The sequence below is a fragment of the Myzus persicae genome, unplaced genomic scaffold (genome assembly GCF_001856785.1).
Source record: "Myzus persicae strain clone G006 unplaced genomic scaffold, MPER_G0061.0, whole genome shotgun sequence".
Taxonomy (NCBI): Eukaryota; Metazoa; Arthropoda; class Insecta; order Hemiptera; family Aphididae; genus Myzus; species Myzus persicae.
In genome coordinates, this window is record NW_019100925.1 from 160,681 (window position 1) to 186,724 (window position 26,044).

The following is a 26,044-nucleotide window of genomic DNA, read 5'->3' on the forward strand; positions in this document are numbered from 1 at the left end:
TGAGTAGGGACTTGGGTATAAAAAAAACGGTTAAAAATCTGTCCATCTCATCTTATCCCAAAGTGTGCAAAGTAAGATGGTAAAACTCACTTTCTTATACATAATTTTTTTTTAGCAATAATGCAATTTAAATCCTTAAAACTAGTTAAAAGTGAAAAAAATTAAAACTTAGAAACTTTAATTTATATTTAACATCTTAATCAAAGTTATACTAAAAATATTCAATACAGTACAAGGAATTAAATATTAGATGTATCGTCCCCCCCCCCCTTTTTCCAGATTTATCTTTGGGCAATTGCATGAACCTATATTATTCGACTTCACGAGGTTATAAATTGTTAAGTAAAAATGTGTTAAGGTAATATGTTGTTTTTTAATTACCTTAGTCTAACTATATTCCTATATTCCTAAGATTCTTAAAAAAAATACAACATTTTTAGAATTTTAAATTATCTATTTAATATTAGATGCCTAATTATTTTTAAATCGATATCTTCTTGATCCTAAAATATAGATTCTCGTATATGTATACCAATAACATGGATATATTATTCCGCCCTAATAATATTAACTAATCTACGCTAATACTCACTACTGCGTTAAATATTTGAAACACGCAATGTGCACAGGACCAACCAAATTATCGATGCGCAAATGACAAACACCGATTAAAAAAATAATATAATTAAAAACAAGAAGAGTAAGAAGAAATAACTTATGACGTATTGTCATAATAATATTATACATCTAAATAGTTCATTAAATTGCTTATAGTTATTTATAATATATATCAGTACATTACTCAGTAGACTTGTATTTTAAGAAATATATTAGGAACTTAAATAACATTTGGAAACGGTTACTTCTCGTGGATTTTTCTGTCTTCACAAACCGAAATTGGCACATTAAATTTGAAACTCAACTTTTATTGAAAAACTTTTTTTTATTGGATTCTATAGCACTAACGCCATTACGATCATGTACATCGGTCGTTCAAATAAACAATGATAATTAATTTGCAGTTAATTCAATCCTTTTAATTGAAAACGAATTCCATAAGACCTTTGTCCTAACTAAAATCATTCTTTCCAATTGTTTAAATAATGAATATAATACAATCAATTAATTTATAGGCGTTAAAGAATTTTTTTTTTAATTTGACTTAACCTTAACACAATGTAAAACTAGTTATGATTGAGTCAACAGTTCACAAATTATTCATGAGAGTTAAAATGTTAATTCTCTATAATGGCCATAAGTTGTGTTTATTTATTGTATTATATATATATATCACTGGCATCACAATGTATTTTACCATTACAAATCAGTCACCTAAAAACGTATTATACTTTCAACAAATAAATTGTAATCTGTATTTTAATATTCTGTTAGTCGGTTACCACCACATGACATATCAGTATACAATAATTATAATATATCGCCACATATTTTATAATATTCCGATACTTAATGTCGCATCCTCATTTCTCGTTGATATTATTTCATTACAATAATACTCCATGTAAAATTTTAAAATAAATATTAGAAATGTTTCCACACTTTTACCCAAGTAGTGGATACCGGACGTAAATACACGTCATATACATCTCACACTATCTATGTCGTCACGTAAAATAAATACTACATATTTTGTTATTACATACGACCTAATATAATTATGTCGCGTGGACTTTAAGTACTCTTATATATACTATAGTTGTTATCGTTGACCGTTTTAATAAAAATAAAACTGACAATAATATCGTACGATTCCGTCGCGTAAAACGATGCAGACGTTTGCGTGCAGACCATAATTATATTTCACTATGACAATAAGTGACGGTACGAAATGTTGTCGCTTCCGACTGAAACGACGTACCTGCGGCGATAGAGCACTCCTGTCCGTCGTCGTTGTCCTGCAAGTCAACGGCTCACCGTCCGCCCTGACCGAATGGTCCCAGCTGACGGTCCTGCTGCGTCTACGAGTCTGTTTCTCCGATACTTGGCGATAGTCCATGACGATGTGTATTGGCCAATATAGTATTGTGTTATGACGACGATGAATATTATAAATTATAACGACGTGCGGGACGTGTACGCGTCTCGCCACGAGTGTGCCTGATACGCGATTTTGATTAAACCGCCCGGTTATGATATTATACGCACCTATATAGATTATCGTCGCCGTCGTGCCAAACACATTAACCCAGCTGTTTAATATGGGGTACTTAAGTTAATTAAAATTATTAAAAAATAATAATAATAAAAAAAAAAACCCCATAGAAATACGTCAACCGCCCGGGGTTGGACAAAAAAAAACCGAAATATTTCACCCTGCAGCGGGGTGTCGGAACTGCCCCCCGACGTTTAATTACGTTAAAACGTTCGTATGTGTGTGTATTTGTACGCGTATTATGTGCATTTTTGTGTATATTATATACATAAATATATAATATGTATATATACATTATACACACACACACCAACGATTTTGACTAATACAACATAGGTAAACATGATGGTCGCGTGTAAAACGCTTTTGTTCACACCTCAATAACTCGGTAGGGCCATAACAATTCCGCCTATGTACATTGCGCAATATGGCCATATGGGTAAACCTATGTCGTTATTGATACGTCATAACGTCATTATAATACTCATTACAATATTGGTTTGATCCGATAAATTATATGATCATAATAGATATATCAATATAGTATAATTTACCGCCAGATTATTGCATTTGCCGCGTTGTACCGTATAATCATCCATAATGTTTACTATTGTTATTACATCGTATACTAAATATATATCACTTTTCAAACGTCACTATTTTATTACCAATTTTACGAGTAAATGATTTTATGACGCATGGTGGTTTTATAACACTGAGTATTTACCGCATTTATTATGTGTACCTACTTTTTTTCCAATATGGTTGTACGATTCCGTTGTTATTTTTGTCTGTTTACACGGGCAAACGTTAAGACAATATTAACTTTCGAAACAAAAACCCGCGCCCTCACAAAACCTGAAATACTGATATTTAACAAAGTTAGTTTGTTGTATACGATAAAAAATGTTACTATTTTAGACCTTTTATGTGACAATCTTCTAATTTTAAGAGCAATGTCTCTACGGAATACGTCATCGGTTTTTTCTTTGTTTTTTACAATAGGTTAAAACGAGAAATGATATTCAACTATTTCTATACATCGTGATAAATAAATAATTGTCTGCAATACAATAAATATACGATAAAAACATAACTGTATACAATGTAATTAAAAGTGTAGATTACAATTTTTATTATTGTGATTTGTCAAAATAGTACACAATAGTAAAGTAGTATTTTGCTGTTTATCAAAATTCGTAACGTCAATTAATTTATGGCTTATAAAACGATTAAAAAATTATAAATGTATACGGTCACGGTAAATTAATGTCAAATGCAAATTAGATACAGATAATATTTAATATCGTACGACCGTATGTATGTACGAATGTATAAAAAACGACGCGAACAAGTCGCAATTTCCATAATACATATATTATACTAGCAAGACTGAATATTGTACAAACAGATAACGATTCCATAGATACGTGGAGGAGGCAAAGAAAGATAAATCTCTATACATAGTACATACCCAAATAATTTACGTAACAAAAACTATTTAATTTTAAATAAACTATTTGTTTTAAATAGGTAATAAAATTGTATCTTTTTGATGATTAATTTACTGTAAAGTACTGTACTTACCTCACGGTTGCAATGAATGAGATGTGTGTGCACTGTGTAGTCAACAAACGACTTTTTTTTTTAGTTTCAATTATTATAATTCATAATATTAACTCGTTATAATAATTATTAATATGTTATTACGTTACGTTGTGTAGACATTTTTAAGATTTTCTCCATAGAAATAACTTGTACAAAACGTTTGGTAGTTATCATTTGGCTAGTGGGAACCTGAAACAGTCCCTTTGACTTCATTTCGTTATTTTTATTTTTACTACCAAGGAAGAATAGACAAATAGGGTCTATATTTTTTATCAAATTATGTAAACGTGTTTGATTAAGTAGACAAGTTCGGAACGTGGCCGTGGTTGAATGTTACTCCAGGGATTAAAAAAAACCCTTGAAAAGCATACATCATAGGTAAGTACTAATAAAAATGCACAATCTTTGTACCAACAAAATAAATATGAAAATGTACTCATCTCAAATTGTGTAAAATAATAGTAGAACTTGTATTCACACAATAGTTTTTTTCGTTTTTCAGTTTTTATTACCTACTCATAACATATATTGTGTTTTTAATGTGAAAAATAAAAGAATAAGGGTACCTATTGAAATATTTGAATTTTACCAAAAAAAAATTATTCTAGAGTTTTAGACTCAAAATCGGTTAAGGATTAGTTTTAAAAACTTGAACATAAAAAAAGTGTAAACCTCATCAATATTGGATATACAACCAATTAAATACCTTCAAAGAATTAAATAACTATAATATGTTTTGTAATATGTTCATCCATTTTTTGAAAAGTCTATATTAGTTTTTGATTATCTTGTACTATATAACAGCGAGTGGCAATTACTGTAGCAGAAGTAGAATGGTATTTCAATAAACTGGCGAATTCAACATGGCAGCAATAAAAAACTGGAAAAAAACGATTAGTTCACTCCCTCTTCTATCGATGGAAAACATATTGGCTTCAAAAATATTTTTTAATTATGGCATTAATAAGTTTTCTGCGGTCAAATCACGGAAAGTAAAATGTTAACTTATATACAAAGAACTTTATACTTAAGGGTTCAATTTAAATATACTTGTGTTTTTTTTCTTTTTCGTTAAAATGCCTAAAATATGTTAAGGCAATAACTAATATTATGTAACAATCAAATTAAAAATTATAATACAAATAGGCACCAACACTCAACAGTACCTATTAAACAAATGGTAATATTTTAATAGACATTTATTTTATTTTACAACATATAACATTTGTCTATATTATGTATATGTTTAAGCCTAATAACTAACGAGTGCGTATAACAAAATCAAGTAGGTACATTGTTCATAAAATAAAAAGCCTGAGGCTATCACTAGTATATTTAAGATAAATTTAGATTTACATTCAGTGTTTTTATTTCTCGTAAGTCGTAGTATATTTTTTAAATGTCTTCGCAGCCAATAAAGAAAATCTTGAGAACGTAAACATTTGCTAGACAACTGTCGATAAGTTGCACGAGGAAAAATAACTTTTCAGAAAATATTGATACTGTGCTTTGAAGCGTAATATGAATATATATATATAGGTACTATGTACTATATACTGAAGAATTGCTACGAATTGTTTTGTCTGAACAAAGAAAACCGAAATACTATTCATCTGAACAAATAAAAAATGTTCTGTATGCTGTTATTTTACTTTCAAAAATAAAGCTTACATTTTCTTATACTATCACAGCAGGGGATACCCGACGGTAAACACTTATGTTATTATCCATCTAACTTATTTCAGTTGCTTTGACAAATGTTTAATAATATATATAGCGCATAAGCGAAATGTTATTTTTAATAATAAAAACATTTAAACAGCAATGGAATGACAATTGTGCGAAAAAAGCATTTCTCATGTTTGACAAGAGGTTCAGTGAAAGCAAATTAGGTATTTGTGGATGTTAAAGGTATATGATATAGGGACGTTGATTATGACGAAAGTGGTTGAAATTCCTGTGCAAACTGAACATATAAGTACGGACAAAGTGAACGGAATCCTTGACCTAATTATTATTTAATGGTAGTTAATTATTTCATTGTACTTGTACGTGTATACTTACATTTTAAACTTATAAACATGGTAATTGCTTTAAAACTGAAAAAAAAACTGAATGAGAATAATTACATTATCTTTTTAGATTGAAACTTATAAGTGATATCGAAGAAAAAATGCGTTTTTCACAAAATTATAGACATTTACAATAAATCTTCAATTACACATCAATAAATAATGATAATAACGAAACATAATCATAATAAACGTTTTAAGCATAATAACTTTTGTTGTTTATTCGTTTTTTAATTTTACACGATTAAAATACACTTATTTTTTTTATACACGAGTTTAATATATTATCCACACGACGTACAACTTTTAAGCTTGGTACTCTACAAATGTTTGTTTTCCATTAATGTGAAAACAACAGTAGAGCAACCTGCTCTTCGCGACACTTATTCCAACTACATATTAATTAACATTTGTTAATTAATATTAATTGTTCGATCGCGTCTTACTTAAAATAGTATAATAATATATAGTTAAAAATTAAATACTTAAGAGTAAAAACAATATAAAACTTATAAGACAAATAATAATAATAATAATACGTTGAACAGGATAAAAAAAATAATAATGTAGTATTAACCGCCATATAATTCTTGTAGCTCAGATAACCACAATTAGTCAACTACAATACCACATAGTATTATAATATAGTAGTAGCCTTCGATAGATTTTTAAAATTATCGTCTGAAATTGAATATTTCCTAGCGTGGAATGATAGAAATCCTTTTAATCAGGAAAAATAAATAGGACTAGTGAATGTCATGAGCGGTTTTCTTTTAGGAAAAGATTGTTAAGTTTACATAAACAAGAATCAAGGGAATTGTCCTGTTTTGAACACTAATTTGACATCAGATTACGAACTCCGAACATATAGATGGTCCGCACTTCATCGCCGTTGTGCATTTGGCTGTCTCTCTGTTTAGATGAACGATTGTTAAATATCTAAATCAAATCGAGAGCTCAACTGTCAAAATGTGGTAACTCTCCGGAGTTTTAAGCTGAGGTTGGACCTTCTTTTGGGCTTGTTCTTCTGTAACAGGCTGTCTGTGGACTGGTAGTCGTCCAGCGGGTAGTCCACGAACCCACTCTCCGGTCTGAACAACGGTAGCGCATCCGAATCGGGTTGCAGCTCGAACCATCGAGACAACTTGGAACCGGGACTCAACTGTAAGAGAGAAACAAAAATAAATAAATGTATTAGATTCTGTACTTTTATATTTCATATGATTTTATATTATAAAAAACAATCCCGTTTCGAGATTTACAGCGCTATACACGGAGGTATGATTTGTGTTTCAGTGAACCTTACCCGGGCTTTCACGGTACAAGTTACAAAACGTATTTTTTATGCAAGATAGAAACAAAAAAACTACTATGTTGTGAAAAGAATAGTTGGATTTTCATAAAACAAAAACAGGAATACTGATGTTTCGAAATTGCCGAGTCGTTTGATTTCTCTCGACTAAAACTTATAGAAGCAATAAAATTCCAATGAACGGCTTCAACATCAATATTATATGGTATGGCTATTTAATGGGACAGCGGTAATGGGAAAATAAATTGTGTGTTTAAATGCACACTTGTGGCCTTATGGTATGAGCGGTATCCAATTAAATACACTTTTACCTTTTATCAAGACCGAACATTTTAAGTTTGGAAATGCGGAATCGATTTTTGTTTAAATAAAACACACACAACTCTATTTATATTTATGAGCTTACCTCGAGGTAAATTTACATCAACAAATTAAAAAGGTAGGTAACTGGAATGCTGTCTGCAGTTAAACAAATACCCATGTATAGGTATGTATGTGTGCTATCATTAAAAAATGTTTATATAAAGTACAATGCAAATTTAATATTTTGGGTATTTAAATAAATAAAAATACGACAATACAAATATTAATTTTATTTAAAAAATAATGTACTCTTCATTTCATATTCATAATCATATACATGGTTTAACATAATAACAACAATACAATTCCATTAAGATTAAAACATTAATAAAATAGTCAGTCTGTCGTAGAGCGCGTATGACTTTATTTGATAAGAGTTCGCATAAACATTGACGACACATATTATACCAATAATATTATAAAACCTCGAACATACTGTCAACTGATAAACAAAACATTTATTGAAGCTTACAAGTTATAAACGTCGTGTATTTTGGAAAATATCTTATATTATAGCTACCAAACTTGGTGTACATCGCATTCCAAGCGTCATTTTCAATTTCGTACTATATGTAAGACCAAAGTCAATGTGCCGTGCGTTTTTCATAGTACAATACTATGACATTGAATATCGATCGACTCGAATTTGTCGACGGCTTGGAAAAAAAAATGTATGGAAATAGACACTGATCAGAACCCAGACGTCCCGAAAGTAATATACCTAATAATATAGTAGGTGTGTAAATAAAATAATATAATATAACTAAAACAAATAATTCATAATTCATTTTTGTATCAAAATATTTTTTTATTTTATGTTATATTATAAAAATTCAACAGTCACGAATTGGCGGAAGGCACAGCGGGAAATAATAATGATAATATATATTACGATACATAACAAAAACGTAATATCGGTTTCGTCGGAATAATAATAATAATAATAATAATAATAATAATAATAATAATAATAATAATAATGATTATAATATGATAATATTATCGACGACATTACAAAACGTTTTCGCGACTGAATAAATAGTGAACTATAATGTTGCGTTTGAAGTCTCGCGACCGTCATAATATTGATAGTATTATTAATGATATTATATTATATACTGTCCCGCGAAAATCGACTCTACCGATATCCCGTTCACACATACATATTATTATATGTAAACATACATACATAGTATGTACACACACATTGTATATAATACCTATATATATATAGTATATACATACACATTCTGTAAAATATACATAGTATATACATACACATACGACATATATTATAATATGCACATACCCAACTTCCTACTTGATCAATGACACATGTGAAAACTCATGACATTATATGGCAATCGAGTGTAAATCTGACATATACTCAATATTGTACGGTTGTACGTAGGGGTAGATGTGTATGCACACACATATTATATTATGTACATTTTGTATTGCACTCGGCGGACGAACGAAAACACATTTACAACGTGCTCAGGATTTCCATAGGACGGATCTACTTCGTGGTGTGCCGCGCCCAGGTAGTCCTGTGCACTTGGCTCATCAGGTTGCTCTTGTTGGGCACCTTTTCGCTAGTCGACCTCGTTATCGGACCGTTTCCGACCACGGTCGCGGTCTTTTTGCCGGCTGCTCTGCCGGCGCCACCGCCTCCGCCGCCCGACGACGACGACGACACCTTCAGCAACGACTTTTGCAACCTGCCGGGCGGCGGCGGCGATAGCACCGTCGGTTCCGACGGTTCCGGGTGATGCGGCGACGGCGGTGAAGGTTCACCGGCGGTCCGGTCGTCCACCACCACCGTCACCTGCCGGTCGTCGGACAGCGGTTTGATGATGCCGTCATTCGCGGTACCGCAACAGTCGACGCCGGACGTGGAGCGGCCGGCCACCGGCGACGCCGAGTACGACGGCTGCGGCGACGGCCTGCAGTTGATGAGCGTCGGTGAAGTGGACGGCTGCTGCTGGTGAGCGGGTGGGGCGTACAGGTGCGGTTGGTAAGCCGCGGGTCGCTGTTGTTGTTGGTACGGGCCTACGGCGGCCGCGTTGTTCGCCGCTATCGTGCCGGTCAGCGACTGGAGCCGCTGCAGCAGCTGCGCTTGAAACTGTTGGTCGACCGTCGGTGCGGGCTGACTAAAGTTGAAGTCGAAGTTCATGGGCATGTGGTAAGCCGGAGCCCTGTGCCGGGGAGATGGTGGTGGCAATTCCGGCAGGTAGGACGCCGGTGCCGACGACGGCGTCGGCAAGTCACACATCATGGGATGCTGTAGGTACGCACCAATAACAAAAACAAAAATTACGCTTCATATTATATTAAAATTAAGACTTGTGACGCACATCTGTGTTATAATAACACTAACGAAATATTATGGTCTACGATTAACTAATTTACAACAACAACAATAACAAAACACTATAATATTATTATATTAATAGAATGCGTTAAAATACAAAACTCAACGTACCGGACGTCCAGGATATCCTGGGCAGGTATTTATTATATTTGTCAATTTATCGGAAAAACGGTTATGCACGTCAAACGGTGTGTAGTGGTTATCAGCTGCGTTATAAAAAAACATTGAACCGTGTCAAAAAAACAACAATAACAACAACAACAACAACAAAACATCTGTGACGCATTACAGAGAGTTAACGCGTATTATGTAAATTATATAGGTAGGTAAACTACACGATTTACTATAATATTAATATACTGTTAGTCGAAAGACGCGCCGCGTGAATGCACGCGTTCTGTTACATTATACACACCCACACAAATCATACGCTCGCGCGTCCAAACGTGTTAGTAGCGTCCAACTGCAAAAACAAATAATTAATAGCGCCGATAACACACGGCTAGGGCATATGGACTAAACTGTGGTAGGGACAAACATCGATCGGGACGGCGAACTTACCGGGGGAAGCGAATGGTGTTGCAGTTCATTTCTGATCCTTTCCTGGTCGTGCAGCAACGACACCAACGAGGCGATGTGATCCAGCAGTTCCTTGTTGTGCACCAAAAGCTGGTGTGTCCTCGCCTGCGAGAAAAAAAAACGCAAATAAAGTTACAAAGGGTCTTTTATAATTATTATTATTATTACTAGTAAGAGTATAGTATAATAGCAGTATCATGGTTGAAGCGACGTATGGTGGTCGACCACGTTGGCCGACGTCTAGTCGCGTTAATTATAGCACAGTCGTTCATGCTAATAATGCATTACTATTATTATTATAGCCGAGACGAGACCGCCGTACGGAACTACAAATTAGCGAATTTTCTCAACTCTATACAGACTACACACGACTCTACGAGACGAAAATTAATATATTATTATACAGTAATATTATATTTTACACTTGCTCTATCGATGTTAAGAATGATCTATGATTTCCGCGTGTACCTACCGTAAAAATGGCGTATCGAGTAATAAACTATTATTATCAGTATATAGAAATAACAATCACGGTTAGCAGCTATCAAACAATATAAATAATAATATGCAAAATACCACTTCTGCAAAAACGATATTACATTTTTTTCCCTAATGAGTTGTGTTTAGTATTACAATAATATTAGCTTATATCGTCGCGAATGTGGTATTGTTGTTTATAATATAAAACAGAATGTGTTTTGACTTTGGCACGAGATCAGAAAATTAAGAAATTTCGCAAAATTTATTACGATCGTTTGAAACGAATGCCAAAATATCAACCGTACATTCAACAACTATTTATGGTGTGAAAACATTTGATTTGGTTATAATATTATGCCGTGGTCCGCTAAAATAAAGTGACTGATTATATCCTGTACCTGAGCTTCCATTCTGGCGGTTGTTTCGGCCGCCAACTGGTCTCTGAGCATGTGAACTTGAGCCACTGCAGCTTGTGTCTGATGCGTTTGCTGGTCCAGTTGTTGGCGCAATAATTGCATTTCGTGTTGTACACTCAAAGAGGACAACGGGACACCGTCGCCCTTTGATGTTTCAGTCATTGGGGAGCTAAATACTTCGCTGCCGTTCTACGTGGAATTAGAGAAAAGAGATGAATTAATAACCAAAACACGTGTACCGTCAATACCGATGGAGTACCATTGGCGAGGAACGTCTGTGGTTGACTGACGAGGCCGATGGTGGTGGAATGATATCTAGTCGTAAAGGTCGTTGTATGTCGCTGGGTCCTCCGTCCCTTCTAGCTCCGTCCAATGATGAAACAGAATCGTTTCCAACAGATGTTTCCAGTCTACCTTGGTTTTCGAATGTGTCTAAAATTATAAATAACATTATGATAATATAGTTGTATAAAATGAATTACTGACAAGAAAATCCAGTTCAAACAAAACTATTCATATAGATACCTATATTAATATTATAATTATAATATCACGCATAACTTTTTCAAGAAAATGTATTTTCAAGTATCTACTTATTTTATTTTTGTTTTAAACATAGTAAAAATACGTGATCGAAAGTTAATTATTTATCGATTTAAATCTCGATGACTAGAATCAGTCAAGCAATCTTATCCAATATCTCAGTAGTAACTAGCCATAAAAAATTCAAATGCCATAATGTCGAGTGCCAATAGAATAATAATAATATATTTTGTCACAATGGCTGTAAAATTAGTTCAAAAAAAAATTATAATTGTAATAATAATAACCCAGTCTGTCCCACGACTTATCGAACGGGGTATATAGTTATAGGCTATATATTCGGCCTGCACGGCATAAATTTAAAACATTGCACAACTGAAGTAGGTTTTATGTCACAACGGTGACGTCGAGTCATATGTGCGAGGCAAGGTGCCAATTAGTTTGACGTCAAATAGCCAGGGACTAGAATAGAACAGTTTGCTGCCCACGCGCCACACGGTTGGGGGAGAAGGGGGATAGGAAGGAAAAAATCAGATCCCGTACAACTGGCACGGGGCTAAAGAAAAAGAAAAAATAGTAAAAAGTATAATGTTGTATACGTTTGTGTACTGAATTTTTTACACGACTGCAGTTGCACACTATACCATTTCGATGTTATCCGCTCGTTAACCGGCGCGGCGGAGGTTTCTTCACGTCTTTTCCGGTTTACGGTTGGCCCGTGATGCCATATTAGAAATATATCATTGTTCAAACAACGTCTTACCGATATTTATGACAATGAGCACGACATTATGTAACATTGTTAAAGAGAATATTATCGCGACAATGGATTACGGGGATTCGTATGGTGAAAAAAAACTTTTTTTCTGATAGCGAGAGTATCCTCGGGTCTCCAAACAATATTAATATAAGAATACGCGTTTCAATTCAGTTTGGAGAGTGTGTGTATTTCTGACGACGTAAACAACTTCACGATAACAGCTTATCGACTTTGTAGTTTGAGCTTATCAACCTCGTTACTAAATCCGCTTAGTTGAAGTATAGTTGTTTCAATATGTTACCGTAAAACCAATTCGAAAACAAATCTACACGCAAGTCTTGATTAGTAAACTTGCTGTAGATACGTCAATCATACACTGTAGAACAAGGATGTAAGCTGATGGGAGCAAATATCCACCCATTCCCTTAGCACACAGTAACACAGATCTCCATTTTTTCGAAAAAACTATTATTAATTCAATAATATTGATTTATCTATAATTTTAGCAAATAAATAAAAATATGTACGCGATACTTTAACAATCAAAAATGTACGAACAAAACTATTGATGTGGTCTTACAGTGATGTTACTGTTTGTATACGTTTTAAATGAATGTGCCTCACAGATGTTCACTCCGCATAAAGTATTTCAAAGTATTCATACTATAGTCCATATTACCAGTTATCGTATTAAAAGTTTTATATTGATATCGTTGCAGATAATTGTATAATATACAATTTTGTAAATGCCACGGATGCACGTGGAAGTAAAAACCAAAAGACCCAAGGTTATTATTTCAAGATGTTGACAATGAAATGTAGGTGCCCACTCATAGTCTGGAAGAGGATGAACTAATATATTTATATCGGTGTGTACTAGTTGCGGTCATAATCAAAAATTACATACTAGTTGCGGTCACCCCTCAAAAAAGTTACATACTAGTTGCGGTCATCCATCAAAAAGGTTACATACTAGTTGCGGCCATTCAAATAATAATAACAAAGTATACTAAAATAATATAATAAAATATAGTTTATATGATAATTAAATATGAAATTAATATTTCGTTTATTTATTGAATTTAGAAAAATGTATTAATCAACATTTTCCTTCCCATTTATATCGAAAAGATAAAATACTTAGGACTGTCTACACTATTATTTTTTGTGTAGTTATGGTTAAAAATGTTGATACCTACTTATGTTTATATTACGTGGTTAAACTTGTGTCAAAATATAGTATATAATAGTAAACTTGTGTCAAAATATAATATATAATAGTATAATAATAATGTACCAATAACCAGTATGCAGCCATTTATATACATCGTTTTAAGCGACATGTCAACTGTACAAAGGTCGTCGATCCGGTCAGAGGCGTCGACTTGTTATTTTTTTGGTTTTTAATTTCCCCAGACGATGTTTATTTCCCCAATTTTTGTTAATGACATTTTCCGAGTTTATGGACGATCTGCGGATGACTCGACGCTCACGGAACTCGGAACAAAACTCATATTATAATATGACGCTGTGCCTCAACCAGTTCCGGTCCAGAATAAATACCACTATGACCGCACCTCAATGACACAACCATGGTAACAATAACGACAGCGATCAAGACCATACTTGGATGAAGAGGAAAATCCCAACTTATAATGTTTTCTAAAATATGTGCTTTTTCGCACTTTATGAAAGTCGTTCGAATTGAAATTTATTTAGTTGATAAGTAAATCATTACCAATGTTTTGAGTGTAAAAGACGCATTTACACACCAAAAGACACGGCACGAAGCTGAGTGATTTAACAGTGAGTTTTATGTAAAGATGGTCGATTTAGGACGGAACCACGAATAAAAGGGAATCAGATAATTCGAAATTGTTTTAATTATTACTCCATCTTGTAAAAAAGGTGTTCTATGTAGGATCGATCATCAAAATATTGCATCAAAATATTTTTTGTATTTGTTCCTATCTATGAAAAATTAAAAGACATTCAGTCAATAACGAAATAAGAGAAGTTTTTCGTATCTTATTGAATAGTACTGAATTCGAGTTTTGACTAATTACCATCAACCCTCAAACTGTCCAATTAAACTGTATTAATATAGTCAACAGACATACATTTATAAGATTGTTCGTATAATATAATGAACTGCTCGGCCCGGGTTATTGATGTTGTTGTATACGTAACTATAGCCACCCCCCCCCCCCCCCCCCCCCCCCNCCTCCCCCCGCCACGAATGATACAGAAAATCTGCCTACGTATAGCATATCATACTGCACTATTCACAGAACGGTGTTAAACCTTAAACAGTGTGTAATGCGGTTTATAAGCAATGATCAATATCATATTATACATTTATTTACTCACTCGTTAATCGATTGTTATAATACACACAGAGATATAGGCTCGCGGGGGGTATCATCTCGATAATGATCGTAACCGTGGCTACTGTATATACGCGTTAACTAGGTACCTAGTTACTATAGTCGTATCAATATCAAGTATTTAAGTCGTGTAATGGAATATTGTGCAGAGGCTCTATATCGTTGCCGAATCGCATACAGAATAGTAACACGTCAGTATAATGAAAATAATATTATTTAAAAAGCGATCGCACACGCTGTACATACAGGCGATCCACTGATTAAACCCACAAGTTATCCTTTCATTATTCTTTCATTTATTCAAATTCTGATTTTTAGAATTTTTCAGTTGAGACCATATTATCATACACTCTGATTTCAATGGCGTTTATAGTGAGCAGTTCGATACCCATCCGGTTTTCCCAGATTAGTAGGTACTCGCCTTTTTGGAAATTATTGATGTGTCGAATGACGAGTATCGGAGCATAGTTAACTTTGACATTATACTGTATAACGGATAATAGTCCAGGTGAGCATTATTGGTGAATCATACTGACACCATGTGCATAATATTATTAGGTATATACTTTACGTCCGGCCAGCCACCGCGTTTATGAAAAGTGTGTGAAAAGCTCTCCGCGCCGACAGCGGTACGTGTTAAATTAGGTATTATTATAATCATTTCCATCGCGTATATTATAGACAATAATAATATAATGTATTATAACGGGCGCTGTTGTGTACCGTACTCGTGTTTTACCTGGGACGATTGTTTGCGTCGGACGGGGAACAAAGAGCCACCGGTACGTTGTAATAAATTAGACGGATCCGTCGTGCGCAAAAGTCGCCATTGTGTGGCGTCGTCGGGTCGCCCGCGATATACCAAGTCCGGTTTTGCGAGAGGCACTTGTTATATTACTTGTTATTATCATTATCTTATACGCGGTCGTTGCCGTCGCTGTAGCTTCTCGAACCCACCAACAGTGTATCGGGATCGCACGATTTAACATTGTCGTTTTGATAATATTATCGTCGCTGAGCGGCGAGAGAAGAAAAGCGGCGACACGTTGATCAGTCAGGTCGAGGCCCGAGACCACCGAATTTAGCTGCGGTGGAAAAGTGAGCGCCCGCCGAGGAGAAGCAAGCGAGACACGGTTGCGGCTCGGCAACGGAAACGAGCGGGTTTGGCAAGTGTCACGAGATGCGATTCTTTTACCCCGTCGGCCAGTGACAGACGTCAAATGTTATGAAGGGTTTGTGTATGTGTGTGTGCGTGTGTGTGTCGGCAGGTCGGCTGGTGCTAGGCCAAAATACATCCAATTCCACATTTCCACGCGAAGGCTATAATATACTGCAATGATATCGCGCATCGTATTATTTGTTAATTTTTTTTTCCGAGATTCCGTTAACCAACAACGATCGACGTTTCGCCGATTCACACTCAAAAGTAGTCGGTCACTATCGCGAATGTGTTTACTGGGTACTGTGTGCTCGTTCGAATCACTGCCCACAGCCCACTATTAATAATGGTATAGTACAAGAGCAAGGTTTTATTAATGTCTCCTCGTCACGATGAGTCTAGCGGTCCGCGAGCTAATGATAATTGCCATTTTTTTCTCGTTTTGATAGCCTGCGGTAATAATTTCGAAACAAGGTTGTGAAGTAATTATTGAAATAATTGTTATCAAAGCGTCTCCCGGCAAGAGCACCGAATAGTGTGTTTAATTTAAGCCCGAAACGATCAAAGAAATATTAACTAGTTAAAAAACGTAAGAATGACGTGTATTTTTTGATTTTTTTAGAAATGACATTAGTTTTCTACGAAAAAATGCATAAAGATAAAATTTCTCGATAGACGTTATGACGTAGGTACTTTCAAATGTATTTTTTCCTGTAATTCTTTTATTTATTAATAGTTTCAATACAACCCGAGTACCGACAATCCGTTCGTTGAGAGAAAAAAGAAATATTTTCATTAAACTAAAACACCATTCTACAGTCCAAATATTTGTATACAAACACAACCAATATGTAAAAAGAATTTTTCTAGGAATAGGTACTCTAAAATATATTTTATTTTATAATTCTCATGATGTTGTTCATCATTAATAATATAATTGCGTTGCCTGTTTGTCCAAATATTTGAAACTATAATACAAACAAGACAATTTTATATTCATAATTTATTCTACATCACGATCGATAACACATACAGTATCTCTAATTTGCACGCCTAGTGAGTTAAACTTTTTTTAGAAATTAAAAAATAAATTACAATTTATTTTAATGAATTCATAAATAGCATTAGTACAAACATGTGTTATTTGAAAGTTTTCATTGATATTTTTTGTGGTTGAAATGTTGAATTGTGTTAATAACATAAAATAATATACCATTAAAACTATATCGTAAAATATATTCTGTTACAACTCCCATTATATTATATAGTTATCATATTACCCTAATGTTAAAATAAAAGCAATTCACCCAATGAGGGCTCGGCTATAAAGATTAAGAGTGATGAAATATGAGACATCAAATATTTTTAACGATTTGATCGTTTGAACATCTTGATATTAAATTTTATTTTTATAAATGCTTATACGTTTGATAATTAATTAGTTAGAAACCAGAGGTAGTATATAAGTATGTATATAACATAACATTTTATCTACATTTATATATATTTTTTCTCATTAATCATGACTTAATGAATTAAATTCTGTACGGATGGATATAATAAGAAAACAAGAAATTAATACACTATGACTATTTTGTTACAGGAAGAACCATGATGACAATACCGATTTGAAATTAATTAACGGGTTAGGTATTTTTTTTTTTTATTACCCTATGGTTAAAAGAAATATTTACAATATAGGTATACTTAACTATATTGTATTGTCCATATAGTACAAGTGGAGTATTTTTGGCATGCGTGGACGCCACAACTAAGAATTCAAATAAAAATCATTATAGGTAATAGGTATCAATACAATATCTCTGTTGTTTCGAATTTAACTAATAAATTTGGGATATTTAATAAATATAGAATAATACGTGTTTAATTTGTGTTTTTAGCGAGAGGCGAATTATAATCTATATAATATCTACTTAAATTTAATTAGTATTTGTATATAATTACTTAACACCAGTGTACATTTTTTGTAAATAAAACAACTCATGCATTTCAGTGATATTTTCCTTTGGCATGAAATATATATTTATAGAAGTCAGTGTATAACTTTAAAAGGGGATTTTGGGAGTGGCTACAAACAATGGTGCAATGTACGCCATTGTTTAGTATAAAATATAAATACCTACAGTAAAAAAAATTGGATTGGTATAATATATTATAGTATTTTTTTTCTTTTTTAAAAAAAATAAGACAATTATAAATAACCTAACTTCTTAAAGATGAGAGTTATTTACTCATTAGGGGAACATTTAAAACAATTTAATCAAATTAATATTATTTATAAATTTATCATTATTATTTTATTTTATTTTTATTATTATTTTACAAGATCACGTTGCATTTATCGTAGATCTCGGGGGATAACTCGGTATTGATAAGGACATAACATACATTTTTTAAAAGGGAATTCGAATAGCACTCATGCATGTGAAATAGCCTGTTCACTACTCTATTGTATAATATCTTTTAATACCCTAAATTTTTTCATTCTGACTTCCGACATTATTCTGGGATCTTTATGAATTCAGAATTGTGTGGTTGTTAAACATTAAACGTTATGAAACCAAATACAAACGTATTTCTAAGCTTTTATAAATAATTCATGTATAATAAATTTTAACTTTTAGAAAAATCAAAAACACTAAACAACTCAAGTTATAAGTATAATAATAGTTGCATATATTATAAATATATATGAGTATAAGTTCAGAGATAAAAACGACGTACCAAACTACTAACAGAATCATTCTATGTATAACTCTTTCTCTTAATTCGATTACACACGCACTCGTACATATATTATTATTTATCAACCGGAAAAGGTATAGGTAGGCAGTACCATTAAGCACATCTGCTTGAATGAATTGTGATCAGAAATAAACAGAATTTTGTATTTATAGACATTTTTCAACCCGTTCGAGTTAATCCATATTAATATTCAAAACTGTGTATAATCTACATACTATATGAAAATCGGGTGTTCCAATCGTTGTGTATAAATAAATGCACACAGCAGACGGCGTTGAATAAATATTGGTGGGGGGGGGGGGAAAGAAGAAACGAAACAAAGATGTAGATAAAGAGAACCTATGCTGGAATTGTTTAGGCAATAAATTAACGTATTTCAAGCGCATAGGTCACGTTAAAAATATGTTAAAGGGTAACAAATATGCATTGCCAAGACGTTTTTGCCGCACACAGCAACATACTTGGTATACGTACATTGTATACGCGGCTAAAGGTGCATAATATAAGTCGCTCGATTTACAATTACTTTAAACAGTATATCGTTAAAAACGGTTCTCGTATAAAGCCCGTTCGTTTAAAAATGAATAACGAACGAACGAGAAAAAAAGTAGAAACAGACCCGGTAAAACATTTGGATGTGGTCCCAAAACGGAGATCTAAATTTAACGTGGTGACAATGACAGTTTTCTAGCAAAACGCCGAAAAACCCGTCTCCGTGCAGTTTTTCCACCGTCTCGTAACGATTTGTGCTCTTATGTTGTTATTATTTATTTTTATTTTTATCGTAATACGTCTAAAATAATGTATTATTCGCAATGATCGCTTACCTCGTTTCGACACGGAACCGTCGTCCGCCTCGTCGTCTTCGTCGCCCGAATCGTCTCCTCGGGGATCGTCGTCGTCGTCGTCGCAGTCGTCGTCGTCGTCATCGTCGTCGTCGCGACGTCTAAACGACGTCCCGTCCTCGTCGTCCCTGTCGCCGCCGTCTTCGGACGGGTTCACTCTGTGGCACACTTCGAACGCTTGACCAACCGTCCGCACCACTCGCATCGCTTGGCTCTGAAACACGTACAAGCACGGCGTATAGTGCATTTTCTAAAAAAACGACAAGAAAAACAAAACCCCCGAAAAAAAAAAAATGTAACGAAACCAATTGTAACGACGGTATAATGAACTATAACGGGGTGTTGAGTGAAGGGGTGGGGTAATGAGGGGAATGTTTTCGTCGTTACCTGCAGTTCTTCGTCCAGTTCGAATTCATCAGCCCTGTTGAGCACCACCCGAGGCTTGCCCCGGGGCACCACCTCAGGTTCCCGAAACGACAGTTTCTTCCTGGGCACTTGCCGCGGATGTTCCGGGTTCGGCGGCGACGGCGCGTTGACGGTTTTCCTCATGATAACCATGTACGAGCGACGGGCGAGACTTTTTCCGCGCAATACGAAGTTGCGATATTATTATGGCGCGCACGCGAGGACGGCCGAAAAAACCTAATCGCGAGAATACGCGCGCGCGAGTGATTATATTATTATAATTTTTTAATTCTCGCCGTGGCGTCCGAGTTGCGAGCGCGCGCGCGCTCGTCCGTGTATACTGTTATAGGGTGCGTTCGTATGCGTGACAGAGCGCGCGTGTGCTTCTTACGCGTGCGAACGTGTACGTTGGTCGGCGGTCGCGTCCCGACGCTATCTGACGACCGGGGGGGCCCCAGACGGACTGCTCCCCCGCCCGACCCGTCCGCCGACGCGAGATCCCGCGAGCGTCAGATCCCTGGCGCTGTGCCTAATTACGTTCCCTGTCGGCTGTCCGGCGCGCGCCGTGCCTGTTTGTCAATGTCCACATTACTATAATATTATAATAGTGTGCTTGTATATGTATACTCCATAAACGGATCACGCGTACAATATTATGTTGAATTTAGACTTTCAACCCTGTGTGTGCGTGTGCGTGTGTGCGTGTGCGTGTGTGCGTGCGTGTGTGTGTGTGTGTGTGTGTGTGTGCTAGTAAAGTTTCCGGAGAGTTAATACTTCGATTTGCATACGAATAAAATGTTGATAATGCAGTTCGAGACGAACTTACTATTGAAATGTGGATTCTGAGTAGACACTTATGTTTTTTTTTCTAGCATTTTTTATTTGTGGCAAAAATATTCAATACCTTAAAAGGATGCCAGAGCACTGTGGTTTTCTTTCTCTGGCCCACTCGCAACATAGACAAAACGTATTTACGCAGAATCATTTTTTTATTTTCTTGAATAATCTTATATAGTAAAATCACCAATCACAAAATCGATAGAAAATGATATTTTTGGGAATTACACATCAATTGACAATTTTTCTGAATATAGTCTCAGAACAATTTAAATATTTAAATTTAAAATTTTTTTTTTTTTAATTTGAATACAAAGTCAAATAATAATAAAATATATAATCCGATATGTCATACCCTTAAAATCCTCTATAATTTTTGTAATAGATGATTTTACTGTAAGGTTACTCAAAAATCATAAAAGAAATTTTTATGTGAAAGGGTTTCATCTACGTCGCGCATAAATCTGAGGGAGAAAACAAATGTTGCACTGAGATTCTCTTAACGCAAATAATAAATATGATTTGTAACAAGAAAAAATGTTGTTTTTAATATTTTACACTAAATTTTAAGAAGTTATACCTTCGAAGATTAATTTATAAGCATTAATAGTTATTATATAAATTAGAGAATACGAAGTTATCTCATTGTGTGTGTTATATTTTTAATAAATATAATTAATATACGTTTTGTTTGTTTGAAATATAAAACATAAAAAAGAAAACTGATGATATTAAATGAGAGATATCTCACAATGATATTCAAATAATTGAGTGGACTATTGGAGTGTGTGGGTGTCATTATAATGTGTAGATCAGTAAATAATTTATTAGACGTTGTGCGGAATGTAATATCGTGTCAAAAGACATTTATTTAATTGACACGACTTCATTAGATTTAACTGCAAATTTATAATTTCATTGACAGGGCATGGCAAATTTGTCTTATCGTTTTAACGATTCGTGCCTAAATTGTATTTCATGCGTTGAACACCAGGAAATAAAAAAATATGAAATGTTGTGAATTCACTGGACCCACTGTCCACTACGCCCCCGTAATTTAAATGTATCTTGCATATACCATTATACTTCATAGAAATAATATGAATACAATATGATGAATAGCTCAATTTATCGTCCGCGGAACTTTACATATTATTTTATTATACTACTACCACAACATAGGAACAATTATATTTGAATGGAACCAAAGAAAACGAAAAATAAAATCAAATAATACATATTATATTTATGCTCCCATCTATATTATTATTTTTATTTTACTATGAATACTTTTTCTATATATTTAAACGAATTATAATTTCTATACAATTTGAATTTAGTAAAAAGACATAGGTAATATTATTCAATTATTGATTTAATACTTATTTTGAATAAGATACTTTGAGGTACCTTTGTCCCCTAATGCGTTCAGATCTCTTGATCTTTAGTAGGTATCTAATTTATTTTAAATGGATTTAATTTTCAATGAAATATTGTTAACAGATATATTGAGATCAGAGTTCTAGAAATTAAATATATTTGTAAACATCATAATATCTTATAAGTTATAAGTAATAAGTATTGCTAGTATATACCACAAAGTTTGAAAATATGATAAATTAGACAGATTTGCAACAATCGGGTCAATAGTCAATACAATTATATAATTTAGAAGATTTTTCACTAACTGATGAGAAGACCTTACATTGCATGATTACATAATGTTCACAATATGTAGCTTACTTAAGATAATTGAAAAAAAGGTTTTTCGTCTATTCATAATTTACGTGGGTACGCTTAATCTCAAAAACGAGACAAGACAAGAACTATAAGATGAATAATTTATTACAATAGTATGGCCAGTATTGGATATTATAGTAAGTACTCAAAGCTGTCTTAATGTATTTACTATATAAAAACGTATGCTATTGAAATGATTATAATGTGATGACATTTAAATATTTAATATAATATCAAGTATTTCGATTTTCGATTTATTACCAATTTAGAATATTTTTTTCGTGTTTTTGAATGCGATTTAAAAAAATAATTTTTCCTCTTCATATTATAATATAGTTTAGTAATGCTAGTATTATTGAACTATTTATGATATTAGAATTGGATATTTATGAAATATTTATATCAAATTAAATGATATAAATTAAATCCCACGAGGAGGTAGACACAAGGTAATTGTGTGAACACTATTCAACTCGTGTGCTTACTTAAAGTTAATAAATATTTTTTTTTTCGAAAATGAAGACCTAGTAAAATATGGTATTGAAAAATTGCCCCTTGTATTCAACTGTAATCTGTATAATAAAACCGAAACAATAAGTTTTGATTTTTAGTCGATTTATCACAAAAACGCTTAAACTGTTAAGTGATTTTTGACACACGTGGTGTAGTTGGTATGACAAAGGGGAAAAGTGCACAACGATGCATCAATCAGCAAATGTCACAAAGCTTTCGTTTCCTTAGGGAAAAAATACATATATTATCAAACTATTTTTAACCATCTGTGTTTTGATTTCGACCGTTTTTTAACAGTTTATGTCCTTGTATTACAAATTTAAACTTGAACCTTTCGTTCTAAAAAAAATGTAAAAATAGGTCCGATTTTATCAAGAGATGGAGGCAATTTTAGATATTTTTATTTAATAAAATGACTGAATAATATTTAAATATTATCTATTGATGGGAATATGAAAATCAGAGCTTATTTTCATTAAAGCCTGTGCTTCGTAACCCAATACACCTAATTAATGTAAAAACAATATACTAAATCATAATAATTTAAATCTATTTTTAGCCAATTAAAAATATATTGTCGATTCAAAACAAACATTTTATTTGTCGATAAACAATAATTTTTATTACAGAAATCACAACAATTTAAAAAAATCAGCAAAATATTAATTTGAACGTTAAGATTTTTTTTCAAACCATATGTTTATCTATTATTAAGATACCATAAACTTTGCAATCAATCAAGAAGACATGAGTAGGTTGTAGATATATTATATTTATATATATTTATTCATAAACACAAGTGTTGTGTGTGTATATGAGTAGGTATGTAAACAAAAATTAACGACTATGCCTTAGTTCAATAGTGATTATGAAAGGATTAACACTACAAATCTCTTTGATCGTCAATCACTCACGTAAAGTATACAACATTTGATGACGTGTGTTGTAAGTACGTTTAATGAGATCGTTGCACCGTGATAATTAATTTAAAAAAATATATAAAACACATTAAAAATAAATTATAAAAATGTATTTTACTATTATATAAATGAATAGGGAAAAAATTTTTAAAATACTTCTATGAGAATATAACAGCTGAAAAAAATTGTTTTTTTGGATTTTCTATAACAATCAAAAACGCACCAATGCCAAATTATTTTTACCCATATTTTACAGCATTAATAATTGATTACACATCACAAAAACTGTCACATTTTTTACTTAAAGATAATATCCCCGCCTACGAATAATATGAAAACGTCACGAAGATATAGCATACTTGAACACGTGCTCTAAGTAGACTTCAACGGATTTTCCTAGTACGAGGACGGATGAAATGGATTTTTTTCGGAATAGACTGCATAATGATATGAATATATGATATGATATATACTACATATTTTTTTTTTCGTTATTCGTTTTCATTACAACTTGCGCCAAAAACAGATTCGTACAAACTTCATTCAATCTTGTTCATCCGAATATTTTTGGTCTGATATTTATTTAAATTTTTTCTATATACAAATTTAATATATCTTTGCAAAATCAATAGTACGTACCTTTTTATTTGCCTTGAACACATTACACTTGAACACGTTGGTGGAACCATCTCTAGCTATGTAACTGAATATTTTCATGTCTTGAGAATCGTGAGAAACGTAAAATATTCTAAAATTCGAAAAAACAATGTCGTATGAACACAATTGAACGAAATCACTAATAAGTGCACGGTTTGGTGGAAAAAAATTAAAAATAAGTTCAAATTAGCTGTTTAAAAGTGAACAAACAGTTTTCATCTGAGACTTTTAAACCCACCGCGTACTTTGATGTATGACAGACTTAACAGCTTACCTATAAATAGGATGTTGCATTAGTAGCAGGTTATTCTCGTCCGTCCATTGTTTTTTCTATAATAACACCACACAAATATTATTTAACTATTGGAATTTTGTAAAACAAAAAAAAAATATGATTCATATAATAGTTGCAAGATTGTCAAAAAAAGTTATTTTCTAAGAGATTTCGGTCTTCAGTTTATTTTTATTTTCTCGTGAACATTGGAATAAACTGTTATAAAATGTGTAGAACATAATCAAATTAAATCAATTATGGACCGTTTTACTAAAGTTTTTGTTATTTTAAACTCAATAATAATTAATATGGAGGACTTTATTTGAACACGTTTGAATATTAATTGATTTAGTTTATAATTTAATTGAAGGCATATAACAATTTAAATTACTTGCTTTTCTACACACAACATCAACCCCTATACCTCTTAAGAACAAAAGCAACCATCTGCCGTTTTCTAGTAACACGTTTTATCTGTAACTTTAGTATAATATTATTATTTTACTCTGTGTATCTATGTGAACTGTGAAGTTGAATTTTATTCAACACCTATATCCATAACAAGTATAAAATTAAACATCATAATTATCACACTTAACTAGATGAGTTTGAATAACAATAACTTTAAACGTATATGCGTAATGAATATTATAAAATTTAAATTCGTAACCCAACAACTCATAAATTACAAGTAGCGAAATATATTTAAGTTAAACTATAATACAATGTGTATTATTCAAAAGTCTGCTGTAATAAAAGTGACAAGATGTTAAAAACAGTGTTTAATATATAAATATAATAAAATATCGGACCTAACCTTTCAAAAGTCAAAATGCTTTAACTGAAATAAAGATATAACAA

At 32.9% G+C, this 26,044-nt stretch overlaps 2 protein-coding genes across 4 annotated transcripts in view; both read right to left on the minus strand.

Annotated features, from left to right (window-relative positions):
• LOC111026876 (transmembrane channel-like protein 3) overlaps positions 1-2,296 on the minus strand; it is a 57,540-nt gene extending 55,244 nt beyond the window's left edge. Inside the window, exon 1 of the mRNA XM_022305054.1 lies at positions 1,880-2,296. Within this exon, the coding sequence (XP_022160746.1) occupies positions 1,880-2,017 (138 nt within the window). The 5' untranslated portion in view covers positions 2,018-2,296. The remainder of the gene's footprint in view (positions 1-1,879) is intronic.
• Positions 2,297-8,089: 5,793 nt separating this feature from the next.
• The window catches only part of LOC111026839 (carboxyl-terminal PDZ ligand of neuronal nitric oxide synthase protein), a 52,314-nt gene continuing 34,359 nt past the window's right edge, over positions 8,090-26,044 (minus strand). The window contains exons 4-10 of one of the 3 annotated variants that reach the window (XM_022304983.1): positions 25,184-25,239; positions 24,892-25,000; positions 19,820-20,051; positions 11,637-11,809; positions 11,360-11,566; positions 10,464-10,586; positions 8,090-9,812 (exon numbers count right to left, since the gene is read on the minus strand). In XM_022304983.1, the coding sequence (XP_022160675.1) occupies positions 9,048-9,812; positions 10,464-10,586; positions 11,360-11,566; positions 11,637-11,809; positions 19,820-20,051; positions 24,892-25,000; positions 25,184-25,239 (1,665 nt within the window). In that variant the 3' untranslated portion in view covers positions 8,090-9,047. Of the gene's footprint in view, positions 9,813-10,463; positions 10,587-11,359; positions 11,567-11,636; positions 11,810-19,819; positions 20,052-20,224; positions 20,934-24,891; positions 25,001-25,183; positions 25,242-26,044 lie in introns of those variants that run through there. The other 2 variants (XM_022304985.1, XM_022304984.1) reach the window with 2 other exon arrangements.